Here is a 21,002-nt window from a genome sequence, read left to right on the forward strand (position 1 = left end):
CAAGAACAGGGTCTGCTTAATTGCATGGCAAAAATAGTTTTATACTGGGTATTGGCCAATTTACATACAACAGCCATGATAGGCCAGAGTTGATACACAACATATCATCTTAGGGAAGTCCAGATACCAAGAGTTCAGAAACTGCCATGCAGGCTGACCTTGCACCAACAGGGCAATAACTTCTTGTCAAAAGAGCAACGAAATTGTGCTTGCCAGTGTTCTGACAGCAACAACAACTATCCAAGCATAGTGTTCTATGTTAGGACTTCCCTGCTGCACAATGATCAAGATAAATAATCCTCCATGAGGGTCCACGGTCAGGCCCTGCAACAAGGGTCTTTAGGATAAAGTCTTCATCTCATTTATTCCTCCATTGGATGGAAATATACATTAAGTGCTTTCTATGTACCTCATACTCTTTATATTTTCATTTATATTATTCATGCTGTCACCAAGAAATAAATACTGTTCTTCTTATCCATCTGTGAAGTACAAATTAATGCTAGGTGCTAGGGTGAACAAAATGTAGGCTGGCCCTTGCTTTCATGGAACTTGAAGTTTAGTGGGGACTAACTTAAGAACAAACATTAAAAATTCGGTTAGTTTAATGGTTTGAAAGGTTAAATCAGAATATAATGGGACCACATAATATGGACTCCGATCCTAGTTGAAATGGCCTCTCTGACATGTGGCTTTTTTGAGTGAAACTCACAAATAGGGTTCTCCCAGGAAAGATTGTTATGGATAGATGGTTCCATATCAGAAATGCTTAAGAGTGGAGAAATGTATATTATCACTGGAATAAAGATCACAGAGTCTAAGGGAGTAGTTTGGTTATATTTTAATAAAGGGTGTTGTAAACCTTGTAAAGAAGTTTGGACTTGATGCTAAAAGTAATGAAACTACGTTAAGACTTTATGCTGTGCTATGTAACAATGAGGTTTTAGCTTGAAGGGGTATGGTTTCTGACAAGAATACAGAATTAATCAAGAAACATAAACTTGAGATAGAGATACTGATTGTGAGGCTATGGGCCTTGTTCCAAGCCAGAGATAGCAATTGTGTGGACTTGGTTGTGGGACTTGGGCTGGAAAAAAATTGAACATATCAGAGCAAAATTTAGAAGACATAATCAACAAGACTTCAGAACTCAGTAAATACAGGAAAACAAGCGAGGGTATGGTTTAATAAAGGGTGTCGTAAACCTTGTTAAGAAGTTTGGCATCACCTAGTATGCTCTTGGGGAAAAGGTTAGATTATTATCAGGAAGATAAGTTCAGTTTGAGAAAAGAATGTCAAAGCACAACCAAAGGCATGGGGTCAGAGAAGAAAGAATACTCAGGAAAGCATTAGTCTACAGGTGAAATACTGCCAAGAATTCAGTAGGTGGGTGGTAGTGGGGGCAGTTAAGAAAGGAGACAAATTCATTTTCTGACAACCAAACCTGTCCTAAGAATCTGGTCTGTAGTCACTTTATTCATGTATTTTGTAATGTCTAGAATGAAAATTAGAGCCCAGTTTGTGACTCTAAAAAGCACATACTTTTTCCACTTTTTCTTATTTCAGAGAAATAGCTAGACTTAATGTTTCATATTTTAACAGTTTTAGGTTTATAGAAAAATTGAACAAAAACATTAAATATTTACCCACGGCACCCCAACATACCTCATTTTAAACATCTTTCATTAGGGTGATATATTTTTTAAACTTGAAGAACCAATATTTGTTTATTACTTACGTCCATAATTTACATTAGGATTTTCTCTTTTTTTTGTATATTCTATGAGTTTTCACAAGTATATGATGGTACGTATTCACCATGGCAGTGTAATACAGAATAGTTTCATAGTCGAAAATATGCTCCACTTTTACATCTCTCTACCCTCCTCCTCTTCCCGAGTGGCTGGTAATCATGAATCCTTATGACTGTCTCCCTAGTTTTACATTTTCCTGAATATCATATTGTTGGAATCATGCAGTATATAGCCTTTTTAGATCAACTCTTTTTTTCCTTTTAGTAGTATGCATTTGAGCTCCTGCATATCATTCCCTGATATGATAGCTTATGTTCTTTCCATTGCTGACTAATTCATCTAGTTCATTGCATCCATGTAGCATAAATTGTTTATCCATTTACCTATTGCAGGGTGTCTGGTTATTTTCAAATGTTTGCAATTATGAGTCAAATTGCTGTAAGCATTTGAGTGCAGATTTTTGTGTGGACATAAATCAAATGATTGGTAAATACCAAGGACCCCAATTGCTGGGACATCTGTAAGAATATATTTAGTGTGTTTTCTAATGTTTTCATTAGTGCATTATAGTTGTACATAATATTGGGGCTCATTTTGATGTAATTACAAGTACACAGAATATAATTGCTCTACTTTAGTCCCTAATACTTCCTTTTTCCCTTCCCCTTCTCCCTCCTTCAACCCCCTTCCTTACTCTTCTGGTCTCCATACTATTTTTTATGATATTCCTTTTATATTCTGTTTTTCTCCCTATCTTCTGTATGTGAGAGAATACATTTGCCCCTGAGTGTGATCTCTGAGTGTGATTTATTAAGTTAGCATGGTGTTCTCCAGTTCCATCTATTTCCTAGCAAATGCTTGTGTACACTTTGAAAGTTAATTGTTTTTGTATTAAAATCCACTTAATTTTACATTTCAATAACTTTAAATTTAAAATATAGCTTTTCTAAGTAGTTCATATTTGGAGATTGCTTTTCTCTCGTATGAAATCTTGGGGGAGGGGGAAGATACCATGAAGGTAGAAGGGAGACTACTAGAGAAAAGGAAGAAGAAGGAGATCTGGGAGTGGTGGGAAGGAGTGTATTAGGGATAGAAATGATCAAAAATGTTATATGCATGCACAAATATGCCACAATGAAGCCCATTATTCTGTATAATTTATATACTAATCAAATTTGAAAATCTAGAAAAATACTTCTATCATTCTTATAATCTTTGCATTTTAATATGTGTATTCGACATATTAAAACATTTAAAGTCATTTTCCTGTGGAGATTTATTTAGATCCACCAAAAATGCTTTCTGTGGTTCCCTCTTATTTTTTTCTCTCTAATTCCCCCTTTCTACTTTTTAATTCGATTTCTTTGTTGCAGTTATTAAGTGTAATAATACTTCACATAGATTATAAAACTCAAGAAAACATATTTTTTTCATTATATAGACATATATATTTTAATTGAGAGGAAAACATTATTTTATAGTCACTCAAACATTAACCACTTTTGATACTTTTCTTTGATTTCTGAATTTCTAACATTCCCCAGTATCCTTTTTCTGAAGTCTAACAAATTTTCTTTTGCTTTTCTTGTGGTGTGATGCCGATGACAGTACATTTGCTTAGATTTCTTTATTTTATTTTATTTATTATTTATTTTAAAATTTCTTATTTTGTTTGTTCCTTTTAGATGTACCTTGTATTTGAATACATGTCCAGGGTAACTTCACATCATGTACAACCACAATAACAGGATCCTAATTAGAATAAGGTATACTCCATGTATGAACAATTTGCTAAAATACATTCTACTGTCATGTATATCTAAAAAGAATAGATTTCTTTATTTTAAATAAATACTTTATTTCACCTTCTCTGAATATTTTCTCTAGATATAAAATGCTGGCTGTTTTTTTTTTTTTCCTTCATTCTGAACTTTAGGACAATTATACCATTGTTCCTTGGGTTAATAATTTCTGATGTGAATCCTTGGTCTTATGACTCTCTTTCTTTTGTTCTGTCAAGAATTCTTGGAGTTTGCTGAGCTCCTTCAATGAATGTGTGTGTGTGTGTGTGTGTGTGTGTGTGTGTATGTGTGTGTGTGTGTGTGTTATAAAATTGAGATATTTTTAGCTATTCTCCAAATCATTGTCTGCCTTTTTTTCAATTTTGTTTTCTTCCTGGGCATCCACCTACATATGTAAGAGCTTTCTTACATTGTTTCATAAGAGACTGAACTCTGTTGCTTTGTTCTTTACTTTTCTCTTTGTTTTATGAATTGAATAAGATAAGTTGATCTATGATCAGATTTGTAGACTCTTTCTTCTGTCTTCCTTTCTTCTTCAAAGTCTGTCCAGTGAATATGTTTCATAAACATTGGGTTCTTTTATTTGATGTTCAAAATCCTTTCTATTACTCTGGTTTTGCTTTCCTTTTATTTGTAACAGGTATATATTGCATTACTATGTTGATCATAGTTGTATTAGTGGATTTTGTTTCTTGTCTGATAATTCTAGCATCCAGACAGTAAAGATTAACATCTATTAGTTATCATTATATTTTTTTCCTATGAAAATGGGTCACATTTCCATGGCACTTCCTATGTTAAGCAATTTTGCATTGCTTGTGGGTATTGCAGGTATTGCATCATGTTGTGGAGCCATGAATCCTTTTGTTTTCCTCCAAAAAATGTTTTTGTTCTTTTTAAGAGGGAATTTCATTTGGTTTAGCTCAAAATGCAAAATTTATCACCCTGGAAGTTGAAAGTAGCTCAAATATCAGTTCAGATTACAATTATAACCCATGGGCATGAATGACTTGTGGGTTAGCCAAAGGTGTATAAATGTATACATAATATATTTGGTTTCTCTTCTCTGTCTTTCCTTTTTTCAAGTCTGCTTCCCTTCATATGCCTGGCTCTGTTCCCTATTTCTTCTTGTAGGCTTGCTATGAAGTTTTTATCACCCTGTGTTGCTGTGATAATCACAGCTGCTCTCAGGTCAAAGCAACAAAACTGGGGAAAAATATGACATGTAAGTTTCTTCCTCCCAGTTTTAGTTTCCCCCAATAACTGCCTATTTTATTTCATTTTTATCCCTTGTGTGATGATTTTATAGATTTTAATCCAGAGCTTATAGTTGTTATCTGCAAGAAGTACAATTTACGATGAGCTTACTTTTCCTTATTGGTAGATTTCCTAGCATCTGGTATTCCCTCCTTCATTATTAATGTTTCATTTGTCTGTGGTGTCAGGAAGCAAATCTCATTTTAATATCTTCTTGCTAAGAAATCAATCCATGTTCTTTAACTTTTATCCTTAGTGATACTACTCCTATTATTAAGACAATTCACATATAAAAAAAAAAAAGCTTATGTTTATCCAACGTTAGCTCACTTCCAGTTTTTGATAAGAGCTTTCTATGTGATATATATGTATTTGTATAAGATAGAAATCCTATAAGGTAGAAAAATATATTTTTCAAATTAGCAACTCTGCCTTGTCCAAGTCCAGTCAGGTATTAAGTGTCAAAAGCAGGATTAAAATGCTAAAATGCCCATTTTCTTTAACATAACACTAAACAAAATGAAAAAAAAAATATATATATATATATATATTACTTTAATAGTGGTTTTCTTTCAATTTCTTCCTTACCATTCATGTTTTTTACTTTTACTGAAAGAAATAACAACCACCAAGCACTCCTGAATGACCTCTAATCTCTAACATCAGATTTTAATGTGTTACATAATCAACAGATGCCATTTGGTGAATCTGTAGCATTATTAGAGTCATCACCATGTACTGATTTTTTCCTGAGTATGCACATCGTCCACTGGAGCTATTCTGGACTTCTATTCATAAATATTTAAATAATTTGCAATTACAATCTTAGTTTAGGCTGCTGTTAAAAAATATAATAGAAGGAGTGGGTTATAAACAACAAAAACTTATTTCTCACAATTATCTAGACTAGAAAGCCTGCAGTCAAGGTACTAGGGGAGTCAGGTAAGAACTGACTTCCTAGTTTATAGACATTGTCTTCATATTGCATCCTCCTATGGTTGAAGAAGCTTGGGAGTTCGATGTGGTCTATTTCATAAGAACATCAATCCCATGAGGGTAAGATGCTCATGACTTAATGATCTCCAAAGGCCACATCTTCTAATACCATCACAGTTGGAGTTGGGATTTCATCATATAAATTTGGGGAGCAGGGGGAGACACCAATATTCAGTCTAAAGCAAATACCAACTTTTATAAGAACTGTTTCTTTCTGCATTTAGATAAACAATCCCTCATATCTGCCTATGCTTTGATATTCCTTTCTTTCCCAGCAATATGTCAAATAGAACTTTCTATGATGATGGAATTGCTCTATATCTCCACTGTCCAATATGGCAGCCACTAGTCAGATGTTACTTTGAACATGTGATGTATGGGTAGAGTAGAATTTTTTATCTCAGTTAAATAAAATTTAACATCTGCATGTGACTATTGGCTACTATATAAAACATCTTTGTGCTTCTTTAAAAAAATGTATTAACTATAACTGTGAGGCATAGTTCTCTAAAAATCTGTCTTGATTTATTTAATTCATTATATAATTATTTAGGGTGTGAGTATTGTAAGATTTCATTTTAAGCATGAATTGGATTTTTTTAAGTTTTACCATTCACGAATTTTCTATTTTATTATATATACAAGTTTTTCTTCTTTATACATACACACAGTTAAATCCATTAACCTCTACTGTTACATAAAAATGTGGAATAATGTGTCCTTTAGATAAATGGTCACTGTAATTGTTTTCCTTTTACCATTCCTTCTAAATATGTTAATAATATCAGTCAATATTTTTTTCTTCCATAGAGATTGCTATTAGGTCAAATTTTGTGTTAGTTGTGCTGCAATTCTGGAGGCTTCTGACTCACAGGAGTGTTTTAGAAAACTTTTTTTTTTTTTTTTTGCATTTGTCTACCTATTCTATTTTGAACTAATTGCTGTAATTAGTGCTGATTGAAATAAGTACTGTTACCCTCTTCTTCAGTTACTGTTGACTCTTACAGTTTACCGTTACCCTTTTTTATTGTGTCCTCAATGTAAATTGTCATGTTTGTACACGTTTTGAACTATGGAGTTGATCACTTAACACACCAATTGCTTGAATATTTTTACTTTATATATTTGAAGCTTTTAAATTATTTTTAAAATTATTCTCATAATATTTTGACTTTTTGTCATTTCAGGATCATCAGACTATTTTGAGAGCATGGGCTGTAAAAGATTTTGCTCCAAATTGTCCTTTGTATGTCCAGATATTAAAGCCAGAAAATAAATTCCATATCAAATTTGCTGGTAAGTTTTAATCCTGAATGAGATTCTTTGAATTTCTTCCAGCTCTCATTGTAATTTAAAAGCTGTGTCTTTGAAGTTAGTAGCAACTAAATGTATTCATCCTACAAAATAGAAAGGATTTTCTTTTTTATCATTTACTTGTTGTAAATGAATTTCCTCACTTTATTGTATGGAACTATAATTTGGGGAGAGATCCTTTACTTTTAAATGTAACTTGGTGACTTTAAGAATTCAGCTTACTGGATAACTTTGTAAACCTAAGTTGATTGGCAGTTGTAGGTTTGTACACAATAGAAACACACATTTCAAATGCTTTCTTCATTTATCCTTAAGTAGACATGTAGAATAGTACTTTGCTATAGATTATTTAAAACACAGATAAGTTTGCCCCACTATAGAATAATGTATTAACATGTTTTGGTACACTTAAATAGATTTAATTTGGGGGTGTAGACTTTGGAAAATTTTCAAGAAAAAGATATCTGTGTGAGTTTTTTGAAAGCAATACTTTTAAGAGAATTGATCACATGAGATTTTTTTTTCCTTTGAATTGTTAGGAAATTGAACAATGAAGTGGTGCTTGATTATTTTTTTCTTAAATGCTTCCATGGGAGAAAGGAACTAATTTTAATTCAGGCAGTAAATCACATACATATTGTTCCCCAAATATAACAACTGTATTGTGTTTTATATTTTACCTTAATAGCCTGAAACTTCAAATTTATTATAATGTAGGTAATTTTAGCAATGTGTCAGCAAAATGTTTTTCCTTCAGAAGACGTGTTCACAAATGTTAAAATGCTTGCTTGTTAGCATATGATATTGAAATAAAAAATTCTAACCCTAAGGTTTTAAAATAATAATAGGAAAATCAAGAGATTATTGCTATTCTATTTCTTCTGTTTTATATATACTAGCCTTCCATTGCATCATTGTTTTTTTCTGAAAATGTAGAGTGAATAACTTCAAGTAATGTCTTTCATACTTGGCTGCATATTAATACCTGTTTGGAAGACTTTTTAAAAGTAATAATTAGAGAGATTCTGATTTAAATGGTCTGAGATAGTGCTAGGGCTTCTTTAATCCTATTGCTTTAACTTAAAACTAAAAGTACTTCTTTTGTAAGTGATCCTGTGAACAAAGTGGAAAAATACAAGTAAAGTAATCCACCTACTCCCTGGTACACATATAATTAACAATGAATAAATGTCAATAGTTTATCTAAAGTACCTTTTTTATCACTTAGGAAAAAAAAGGATATTTTTGAAAATTTTTCATTAAACCTGGGAATTATTTGCTTTGACAAAATTTTTAGGGTAGCGGTAATGACATGGCACTATGCAAAGTTCCAAAAATATGAATTTAAAATTCTGTCCTATAGTGTAATCTTGATGCATGCAAATTAGTATTCTGAGCCCTATTTTTCTTCCTTATGAAAGATCATAATATATATGGTATTTATGCTTCATCAGTTAGGGTTATAGTTATGTTAAATAAATACTAATCTAAAACACATTCAATGTTCACTAAATGAGTATTGAATCTAAATTTTAAAACAATTACAATGTGTGGTTTGGGAGGACAATTTGTAATATTGAATGTTTCATAACTAAAATTGAGAATAGACTTCAGTTCTTCCTTCCTTCTGTAGTAAGCTATGGAAATACTCTCCTCAGATCAAACTTGCTGAACTAATCTATTTTTATATAAAAATACAGGCATTATTTGCATTGATCTTTTAAATTTTTAGTTTACAATTGTGAAAATGAGTGAAATATTAAAATTGTATCTTAATAGTTTATCTCAATATTTCTCATTTTGACACCTGTTGAAATTTGAGTAGTTCTTTTTATATTATGAAATGATGTAAGCACCCTTGTTTCATTAAAATGAAATATAAATGATATATAAGGTTCACAAACCCAATATAATGTATTTTTATAACAGTATGAGCTTTACCTTTACAAGGATAGTATATTAAAATGTTGCTCAGTTTGTGTGGATGCTTAAAATAGTAGTCCCCATGAACCATCCTCCCTGAGTGTGTGTCACATTGCAATGGGACTTTCTGGCTTTTTATCCACAAAGAGTAGAAATCTACTTCTCCAGCCTTGAATATGGTTTTCCTTGTGATTTGCTTTGACCAATACACTGTAACATATGATATCATAAGGAAAACACTGAAAAGCCATGGAGCTTCTGCTATGTACTCATACTAGGAGCTTTGTTTAGCCTCTCTGAGGATGGAAAGTCATGTGTAAAGTGAGGCATATCTATCCCAGCATTGTGCCTATTCAGCTCCCAACTTCCTTACCCATCAACTCACTGAATCATACTAACCAACACTATGTTGAGAAATAAGTTTTCTTTGTTATAAAGCATAGGGATCATTTGTTTTTTAGCAATAGAATGCTAACATCATATGTGATAAAATAGTAATTGCTTTATTTTTAAGTCATCTTCACTGGATGATATTCATTATGTTCCTAACCTTGCATTTGCCTGAATATTAAATAAACACTTTTATAATTTTCACAAGATATGGAATTAGACATTCTAATTTCCAGTACATAGCCTCTTTTTTATTTTTTTTAATATTTATTTTTTAGTTTTGGGCGGACACAACATCTTTGTATGTGGTTCTGAGGATCGAACCCGGGCCGCATGCATGCCAGGCGAGCGCGCTACTACTTGAGCCACATCCCCAGCCCAGTACATAGCCTCTTAAACTTCCACTAAATTGTGGAATTCCTGCCATTAGTAAATGTAATGCATTTTTGAAAGTGAATTCATTTTATTAAAAGATGTGTAAAATGGATAAACTCTACTTGTTTATGTATTAAACATTAGAGAGCAAAACACAACAACAACATAGCAATTATTATTTTATGCACACTTACAATTCAGACCTTTTATACTTCTCTTGTGAAAATGAAATTATTGAATTATTACATTCTTATTTGAATAAATTTTTACATGAGTTTTTTTTAGATGAGATTTAGACTATTAATTATAATTAAAACAGTCTTCTACACTTTAATCAGATCCAATAAGAAAAAGTTCTGATCCATGTGGTTTGAGCAATAGAAAAGATACACTTTCATTCATATTACCAAGAATGGAAGCTAAACAAATTAATATAGAGGGAGTCAGGAAGAATAATATTTATAAAAGATATCTGGATATAAACTTAAATTCACTATAAATCACAGGCAAATTCACATAACTGAAGAGCATAATTCACAGAATATTTTCCCTTTTTATAATAAATTTATCAAAGTACGTGATTAAAACGAGACATTCTAAAGTGAGACATTTTTGGTGAAATCTTTGTTCTACTGTGTATTAACTACAGGACCTCAGAACTCTTTATTTCTCTAAGCTTGTGGTTTATGATTTATAAAACCTTGCAAGAGAAACTACCCCATAGGGTTTTCATGATTGAAGAAAATATTTTGAAGAAAACCAGCCACCAGTTAATGATGTCTGTCAGGGTAATTGTTATCACTAATATCTTGAGTACCTATTTCTCATCCTCATGACAAATATTTATCATAGTTATTGCCAGGAAAAATAACTGAAATATTATTACAGCAATTCAAACAGTACATGATTCTGAGCTTACATATATTTTCCTAGAGAATAGAAAAGAAAGCTATTTCTCCAACTCATATTATGGGACCAACATTGTCTTGAAAAAAATTCATTAAGGATAGCATTAGAAATGATATTTAGAGACTAATTTAATTGGTTAACATAGTTAAACATTATATAAAATATGTTACCAAAACAAACTAAATAATCTATTTTAAAAAGAATATATCACCAGCAAGTTAAGTTATTCCTGAAATAGATTATCGTGTTAACGGAGAATGATCACATTATCTTTTCAATGAATGCAGGAAAAGTATATGAAAGAAAATTCAGTATATATTCACAAGCAAAAATATAATGATAGCAAGAAAACTACCGAGAAGCTAGGAACAAAAACCTCCAAACCTAAGGGAAGTTATCTTCAAAATAACCCAGAGAAAATAAACATTGAATGATCTCATATTCAAAGTATGTCTTTAAAATTAGGAACAAATAATGGTATCCATTAAAACGATTGTTTTCTATTTTTCCCTAAAATCCTACAGATTTTTGTAAATATGGAAAAATGCAGAGAATAAATATTAGCAGGCAAGAAATAAAATTGCCATTTTCTACATGTTATCAGATTATGTTAAGGAAAATTCAAAATAATTTGCTTTTCTCCCTTTATACCTGTTTCTTGGTGGATCTCATCCATTTATAAGTTTAAATTTCTCCTTCAGTATCCACTGTGAGCTTCAGTCTTGTATCTCAAACTTATACCGTCAATATCCCCTAGTATATTTTTAATAGCCATTTCAAAATTAAGATATCTAAAAACATTTATTGATTTGTACTGGTCTAGAACTTTTCACTCTTCCCCTTACCAACTTAGAACTTAAGCAAAAACCTATGAGTCATTCTTTCAGCTACTATTTTCAATATATCATCACAACCTGTCAGTTATACTGCCTGAATTTCTCAGCCTTATATTTGTGACAATCCTAGTCCACACCTTGATCATCTCTTATTTAGTTATTCCAAAATATTTCCTTGTCATTTTTTTTCCCTGGGTGTTCACAAATTGATCTGTGAGCTCACTGCTTCTCTTTGAATTCCCCTTCACATATGCATTTGTGATTACTGCTGGGCATCATAGAAGGACAGCTACAGATTTTTTCCTTCATTAACAGGCTAAGCTCTCTTGCTTCCATTTTTTAGTATACAGATGATGAAATTCTAATTATTTTATAGTATTTTTATTTTTAAGAGTGTGTCTTATGGATATTTTGGGTCAATTTTCATAGTCAAAAGTCAAATGGGAAGGTTACTTTGGTTATGCTAAACCAGAGAAACAGTGGGAAACACTTTACCAATAATTTTGAAAGAAGTGGCAGTTGGCATTGAAACATGACAGAGGTAATGACAGTGTTTGGTAGATATGATCAATGTAAAATATGGTTGTGTTTACATTTTGTATTCTCTGTCAACCTGTTATAGGACCAATAATTCTAGAAAAACCTCCCCAAGGTCAATTAAGTGATCTAAAATAACCTGGAAAAAATATGCCTCCATGTTATTGAGCCCTTCATAAATAATTTCCTCTTATTTGACAAAACATGATGAAAAAGGTAAAATATAGTTTTCAAATGTATTTCTGGAGTTCCAAAACTATTTCCTTCACCATACTTCATTCCAAAAATAATCATTAAACAATCTCAAGCATACACCACAAATAAGTAAGTAAATATATAAATAAAACCAATGTGAAAAATGTGTACATTACTGAGAAGAAAAAAAAAAAACAAAGATAAAGAAAAACCTTGAATGACCTTCAATGAACTTTAAGAACAAACTGTTATTCAATTATTCTTTTAATATAAAAAATTCTTACTTTCTGTCTCCTAGTTAGAAGTTACTCAGAAAATCAATGAGAAGCAAATTAATGTTATACTAATAAAGTAATAGCTACATTTAGGTTAACACTCTATTCCCATCTTTTGTCAATATTCAATTGTCTTTTCTTCCTCATTTAATTTTCTTTTAATTATTGGGTGAGTCCTTTGAAAATTTTCTATTTAACTAATATAAAAGAACATAAAAAATCAAACTGGCAAATTTTCACCTACGAGTAGGGCAAGGAATATAAAAATCTATTAGTGAATGCAAGTGTGAATTGTCTGAATTTTTTCTGCATTGATTATATACCACGTGTAACAGAATTGATTATTGTTCATGAATGAAAGAAAGAACCATATTTCAGTAGTAAAGTGTTGACTGAGTGAAACACTTTTTACTTCACAGTTAAAACATGCCTAGAAGAATGAATCATTATAACAGAACTGTAGGAGTTAGCTTTTTCAGTAATTAAAAAAAAAAAGTAATTACAATGATAGTTAAAAGTACAGCAAAAGTAAATATATTGTAGCAATATCATCAGTAATATTTTAAAATATACTTTTTCTTAAGGGAGATAATATGACTGCCATTATAGAAACAGTATTGTTTAAAATACATACATACATGTATGTCTTGGAGAAATGATCTGAATAAAAAATGGAAGCTTTGTCACCATGTAGTTTTTACTGAAGCACCAGACATTTCAATGCCTTTTTTCCTACCCCCCCCAAAAAAAGAGAGTGTGAAACTATTTCCAAGCAATATAAATATTGGAAATTATCTTAGCTGTTTCTAAATAACATATGGATATGCAGGCTTGACTTTCACCAAATGGTGAAGTGTGAGTTTTTCATGCTGAAACATTTCTTCATTTCCCATATAACGCCCACATAGACATCATTTTAAACTTTATTCTTACAACCTACTTAAGAACATAATGCTTTGGATTTCTATATTTTCAAAATATAAAACACCAAACTTTTGAAAATTCTTGAAATTTAAGATGGAAGTCATTTTTCTTTTTATATTACTGTGGAGATCAATGGAAACTACTTGATCTAAGGTCATATTTAAAGACAGAACTATCAGGAGTCTTTAATTTTTTTTTTTTGTATTTCCTTGTTATTTTCTTTTTTTTTTCTTGAAAAGTTATCAAACTCACATTTTTAATTTAAATAGACAATGAAGCTATATTCATTCCATCTACATTTAATGATCGTTAACATTTTGCCACATTTGCTTGACCTTCTCTCTTTGTACACATGCATACATTTTCACAAATGCTTTTACTCAGTGCACTTTCCTGAGAATTGTTAAATTCTGCTATACGTGTACTGTACAATAACGTTTTTATTCCAAGCAGCTGATAAAAAGCCTATAAATTCAGTTCATACTCAAATGGTGTTGTCATAAAAAATGTTCCTAAAAATTTTAAGTTCAGTAATTACACAAAGTTTTACTTTCACTATCTTTAATTTTTTCATTTAAAATTATTTTGATTGAAAATTTTCAGATCTACAGAGGAGTGATAGTGATAGTTGTGAAAGTTCTTCTACAACCCTCAGGTCCCACAATTTTCCCCAATGTTAATGTCTTATGTAATCATGGTCCATTTCATCAAAATAAGAAATTAGCATTTGTTAAGTTGTAGATTATTTTTTAAGTGAAATTTGTTCGTAGAGTTCATTCCTTCTAAAAAATTATTTTAATAAGTTGTTTGGTTTTTCTTTTTGTGGCATTTAAAATTTTAATATGCTGGTCAATTATATAGCCAACCTATCTGGCTGGTTCATTCTCTTTGACATATGAATAACGTGATACTGAACATTAGGTATTGCAAGTCATCTTCATGTGGAGCATTTATGATTTAATTAACTCAGCATTTTTTATGCTTCCCTCCATTAATTTTCTTATATGTTTCTCAAGCATAAAATTTCATGGTCTGTAAGAGAAGAATATTTACAGTATTTGGAAAATGGTAGGCACATTCTATCATATGCTAGACCTATGATTTTAAGTCCATAAAGTAGTTCTTAGACACAAATGCTTTTTGAAGAGGTCAGGTATGTCTTTTTTCATTCTCATTTACTTATTCAAACTACTTTCTTGACTTTCTAATGTGAGAAATTTGTTGTTCCAGGTCCTGCTGATACAATTATGAATACGATGCTCTGTCTAGGCCAATGCCAACTTTTATCATGTCCCTACCTCACATCCTTTAAAAAATCATTAACACAGTATACTTTTACATGCTGTCCAAGAAATCAGTTTAACTAAGCCTGTTCTTTCTGCATAGATTTAATTTTACCTTGATAATTCCTCCCTTCCACTCCTTGCCACTTTATAAATGTCAAAACATGATTCCAACTATGCAGTAGTTTCATTTGATATTGCTTTATATTACAGTAAATCCAATGGACATGCAACAAATAGTTAATATTTTCATGGTTTAATATAATTTCATCACTGAAATTCATCACTGCCTTTGCTTTGAGAAAAGTATCTTAAAATGTAATTTTTGACTCTAAGAATGAATTTTTAGTAGCAGGACAGCCAGCAAATAGCAATGATAGTTATTATAATGGGATGGTTATAAAATTAAAATTAAAATTTGCCTTAAATAGTAGTTCATAGGTGCTTCATATTATACGTACACAAAATCCAATAAATGTATGTGTGCTTGATTATAAATTAGATTTTGCTTAAGTCATTAGAATTTTGTTGGAGAAGTAATGAGAGGCTAAAGATGGTATTAGATGAAGGCATATAGTTTTATCCAGATAACACAGTAGCTCTAGGGAAAATATGCAGTGGAAAGGACAAAAAGAATCTCATAGGAGTGATTATTTAGGTATCTGTTATAGTTGTTCAGGTGAGAGATACTGAGAAATTGAACAAGAGTGGTGATAATGGAAATGGAGAGTGAGAACAGATTCATGAAACACTTCAGATATATATTGTAGATTTAATGATCAGTTGACTGTGAGAACCATGAGAGTGTGAGAAATCATTTTATCTTTGCAACTCTTATTTTTTTGTATATTCTCACAATTAATAATAATTCTGTTATATAAGGAACTAATTGAATTTTAGTTCCTTAGATATCTAACAGTAGAATATCCATTTCTTATCGATATCTCTTCATTGATAATATAGTACCTGACATATAGTATTTTATTAATATAATATGAAGAGATCAAAATATCCAGTAATGACATTTTAAAATAATACCATAAAACAGTAAAACAAAACTGTGGCAAAAATATATATATGAAATAGTTTACAATATACAAGTAATGTTTGATCATATTGACACATACAGGTAGAATCTTAAAGAGGGTGAAATACAGAAAGAGCACCAGAAGTCAAAATTTAAATCCTTGTGATCGTTTCTGAGCATTAGATTATATAAACATAAAATAAAAGTCCAAAGGCCAGGCTAAAAACCACCAGGGACTCATAAGCAAAACAATCCTCAGAGCACAAATAGGATGGAGAGACCTTCAAATTTTGAAATTCTGAGTGACCTTGGTGATTAGCCAGGACATTTGAAATTTTGGAAGAAAAATCATTTGGCAGTTAGGTTCAACTATTCCCTGCAGGCAAGGCTGTTCTAAATCAGTCAGTATTGGAATTCTCTTGATATATAATAAATTACCACTATCTTTTTGGCTTAAAATAACATAAATTTATTATCTACCCCTTGTTAGTGTCTTAGCAGTCTATACTGAAGATATCTGATGTTTTTATTATCTCATCTGAGGCTAAAGTTCTTCCAAGTTCACTTTTTGTTTTCAGGTTTCAGCTCATGGTGGATTTCTAATGGAGGCTCCACTTCCTAGAACCTGCCCGCCTTCCTCTGCTACATGGCCTTTTATACAAGATGGCCATTTGTTTCTTAAAGGCCTTAGGATAATATTTATTGTAACTTTGACATTGTCCTTTGACAAAGCACTAGTCTTCTTTTAAGATCAAGGCCAACCAAGGTTATTCTCTTTCTTTACTGAGTAAAAGCCACCTGACTCAGCTTTTTTATATATCAAAACTTAATCATAGTTGTATAATCTATATTTACATGCGCTGTCCACATTCAAAAACATGATACAAGATGTATATACCAGGAGCCTTCGATCTTGGAAGCCATCCAAGAATTGTCTGCCAAAACTGGCCTTGCAAATTTTAAATAAAAGGCCTTGGAAGTACCAAATTCACCTTACCCAAAACAAAGTGCCATATTTTTAGAGAAAGAAAACAATTTCGGGGCCGGGGTTGTGGCTCAGTGGCAGAGTGCTCGCCTCACACGTGAGAGACCCTGGGTTTGATTCTCAGCACCACATAAAAATAAATAAACAAAATAAAGATATTGAAAAAAAGAGAAAACTTTTCAATATTGGGTAAAGTAAAATTTACATTGGTCAGTATCAAATTAAAAATTTTTAAAAAGCCAATAAGCATGAAATTTTAAGGGATAGTGATTGAGGTAGAAATCTAACTTCCAAAAAATATAAGAACAGAAAAAAAAAGTATGTTCCCAGATTCATTTGATTAGGTAAAAAACATAATGGCTAAAGAAACTTACAGACTGATATTTATTATGAATCAAGATGCAAAAATGTTCAACATAGCAAATCAAATTCAGTCATATTTAGACAAATACATTATAAACAAGTGGGGCTTATTTTTGTGGCTCCACAAGTCATATGCATTTAAACATCAGATAGAATTCACCATATTTGTACTCTAAGGCGAAAATAAAGTACATGATCACATCACTTTATACAATAGCAGCATCTGAGTTTTAAAAAGTCAATAAATATTTTACAAAAACTTGTGCACATTGGAAGTAGAAGGGAACTAACTGAATTTTTAACTCTAATATTGAGGACAAATAAAAAATGTCTCCTCTTCTTCTGTTGACCATCATATGGGTCCTAACCTTTGTAATAAGGCAGGAAAAATAAATCAATGAAAAATATATATGGGAATGGAAATAGTGAAAATGTCTTTATTCATAATTCAAACCAAGATTTCTATATAAATATCAGTGAATCTAATAAAAATGATTTAATGTCTGAGGATTAATTAATGCAATGATAATTTAAACATTTAAATTATATTACCTTTATAATTGCATCAAAATATGAAATTCTTGGAGAAAATTTATTAAAATATGTGCAGTATAAGTTAAACTATAAACATTACTAAGAGGATGATTCAAACAAATTTAAAACAGTGAGGAACATACCATTTTTATGTATTGGAAGACTCAATATTGTTATCCTGTTAATTCTACCCAAATTAATCTATAGAGTCAATAAAAGTTATACAAGACTCTTTGAAAATTTAACAACATGATTGCACAATTAATATAAAAATGGAAAGAAATAATAATAATAATAATAATGACTATGAACAAAAAGACACCTGTTGTAAAATTTATAGTACCCTGTTTAAATGTTCACTCTAACAGCAGAATATTCAAGACAGCATGGATTTATCATAATTATAGACAAAAACATGAATGGAACAAAAAAATACAGTCCAGAAGTAGATTCAGCTATATATTTTCAAAAATTTCCAACAAAGATGTCAAGTTAATCCCTAGGGTGCTGGTGTTCTTTAAAAATATTTGTGGATCAACATAATATCCATCTGGAAAAAAATATATACTTTTGGCCTTACTCTACAACATAAGCTAAATATTAACTTGAAATAGGTCGTATACTCTTGTCTATGACATGTACTGATGAGATGAACTGGGTTTAAAAGAGCTGGCTGCAACATTAAGCTAAGAAGGCAGCAAAAAATCACACAATACAGACATAAGTTTTTCAGATTGAGGGAGGGGTGGCTCTGCGACCTTAAGGTCGACTTCCACACTGGCAAGAGCACTGGAAAAGATAGAGAGCATGAGCCCAGAATCCCTTTATTTTATTATGGGAGCATCAGAGGGAGATAAAGTTTCAAGAGTGGAGTCTTGCTTCATGATGTCTTGTGGTCAGCAGATTGATTGACATCTTTAGGAATCACACCCATCTCAAGTGCTCTGTAGTATCTTAGGTAGAGCTGGAGAGAGGAGTGCACCTGCATCATGTGATCAGTCTCTTGACAGGGAGTTCCAAGAGCCAGGCCTATTCTCTCAAGAGGCACTATGTGCTACACAATCCGCACACAGCCCATGGACAGCTGTTGACAATATACTTTAGATTAAAGGACAGGCTACAACATATCTAAAAGAAAACATAGGGGAATATTCTCAAAATTTGGTAGAAAATATTTCTCAACTTATAAACAATAATAACAAGAACAAAAAAATAATAAGAAAAAACTGAAAATTTAACCTTCATCAGAATTAACCCTACCATTCTTTACCTATATTATTTAAAGAAAGGCAGCCCTTAACTAGGAGTCACAATGAACACATATGGATAAAATTTGCACCCAGGTATATATAAAGAACCTGCAGAATTTCAATATTAAGAATCTAAAGTAGTGAGTTGCATAGGTAGACTGAACACTTTACACACAAGAATAGGACATGAAATGGCCACTAAGAACCTGAAATTATTCTCAACTTCACTAAGTAAAATGACAATACCATTACATGCACAGTGTAGTGAAGATTAAAAGAACTGTGTTACAAGTGATTAGTCCTCTCTTGTTTTTTTTTTTTTTTTTCATGGCTTACATTCTAGTGGGGAAGATGGTGTTGAGCAAGTAAGAACTTACTCGATGGCTTAAAGAAGGGCATCAAGGAGACCATAGGAATAGAAATTTCAGTTTTATGTTAGGGATGTGTAAGCTATAAGTGAATTGAGAAATTATTTAATCTCATTTAGGTGAATTAGATTTCAATAATTCCTGGGTATGAACATAAAATAGGAAGAACCTGTTGTGGGAGATGGTGTAATGAATCCCTAGGATCTGAAAAATTACAATGTGCCTGTAACGGGATAGCAGATTTTAGGACTAGGCACTAGGAAAATAGGCAGAAATAAGATTATCCAAAAGTTCATATTGTACTTGTAGAATTGTGGATATTTTCTTATAAATAAGAGAAGGAACTGAAGATTTTTCCAGCAGAATATCACATTAAAATGTTAATCCTTAGCATGCCTCTCTGAAGGTAATAATAGGAAGGGCTTTACAGAGCATAGGTGTTTGTGTATTTCTTGTAGAACATAGTAAAAGAATACATATTGTGAAATCCACAGTGGAGGGGGCATCGGCTAACATCTCTTAACCCAATTCATGAATGTCTCATGAGGAAATAATATGAGCTGTACATAAAATTTAAATAAAGGGACATCATTGTTATTTGTAGGAGTAAATGTAAAAAGAAACAAAATATGTAACCATCTGAGAATGGTACGTGAAATGAGTGAATGTGGAATTCACTATTATCTGATTATAAATTATTTGCAGTTATATTAGAATGATGAGAAATACAAATGAAATTAAGAAGATAACAAAATTTCTCAAAATAAGGTAATGCTTCTATTAATCCTCATATATGATATTATATGTAATTTTTATAAAGGGATATTTAATACTAGTTAAAAGGTATGTTTATGATGGTTGTTTTTAATTCATTAGTGATCTTTTTTATTTTCACACATTTTTCCCCAAAATTCCAAATGACCAAACATAATTAATGCCATAATCAAGTTTCTGAATGGTTTTATCTAAGCATGTTATTTATTTAACTACAAGAAGGGGTTATATTATGTCAATTATCATTACTATTCATAAAAGTTAATATGAATTTTTGAATATATGAAATCAACAGATTGTTTCACAATATAATTTACGATCAAATCTCATTTAATATTGTAGTATGTCCACATCCATGGTGCCAAGTTCTCATTTAAGCTCGCAAGCTGTTCTGCATAATAAATCATAAGGACTAAAACCAATGAATCTGCCAATAATTACTTCCTTCTTGGGAATGTTCATTCAGTTTCTGATAAGAAATGAAAAATAAAGCAATTTAAAAAACAGCATTATTTTTAAAAAATCCCTAAGGCTAATGTTATTAGTGGAATTTCTAGGTTTAATTGTATATGTACTTGTGTGTTTTTTTATACACAGTGCCAATTAATTCTCTGGAAATATATAAGTTCCCCCTTGCACAATTGGTCAATATTCCTTTTAACTTTTGCCCCTTGGTTTAATAAAAATTAATATGAGAACTATAAGGTTACTAGTATGGCAATAAGGGTAAGTGATGTTGACATAGTTTGTTTTTTTTTGTTTTTTTGTTTTTATCCAGAGATTGAGCTCAGGGGGTCTTAACCACTGAGACACATCCCTAGCCCTTTAACTTTATTTATTTATTACATTTTGAGATGAGTCTCGCTAAGTTGGTTAAGGCCTCCCTAAGTTGCTGAGGTTGTCTTTAAACTTCTGATCCTCCAGCCTCAGC

At 31.3% G+C, this 21,002-nt stretch overlaps 1 protein-coding gene across 3 annotated transcripts in view; it reads left to right on the top strand.

The window, feature by feature from the left end:
* The window catches only part of Kcnt2 (potassium sodium-activated channel subfamily T member 2), a 345,157-nt gene that overhangs the window by 195,734 nt on the left and 128,421 nt on the right, over nucleotides 1-21,002 (top strand). For all 3 annotated transcript variants that reach the window (XM_076831490.1, XM_076831491.1, XM_076831492.1), the window contains exon 13: nucleotides 6,997-7,105. In XM_076831490.1, the coding sequence (XP_076687605.1) occupies nucleotides 6,997-7,105 (109 nt within the window). The remainder of the gene's footprint in view (nucleotides 1-6,996; nucleotides 7,106-21,002) is intronic.

Source organism: Callospermophilus lateralis, chromosome 13, assembly GCF_048772815.1.
Source record: "Callospermophilus lateralis isolate mCalLat2 chromosome 13, mCalLat2.hap1, whole genome shotgun sequence".
In the NCBI taxonomy this organism is placed as follows: Eukaryota; Metazoa; Chordata; class Mammalia; order Rodentia; family Sciuridae; genus Callospermophilus; species Callospermophilus lateralis.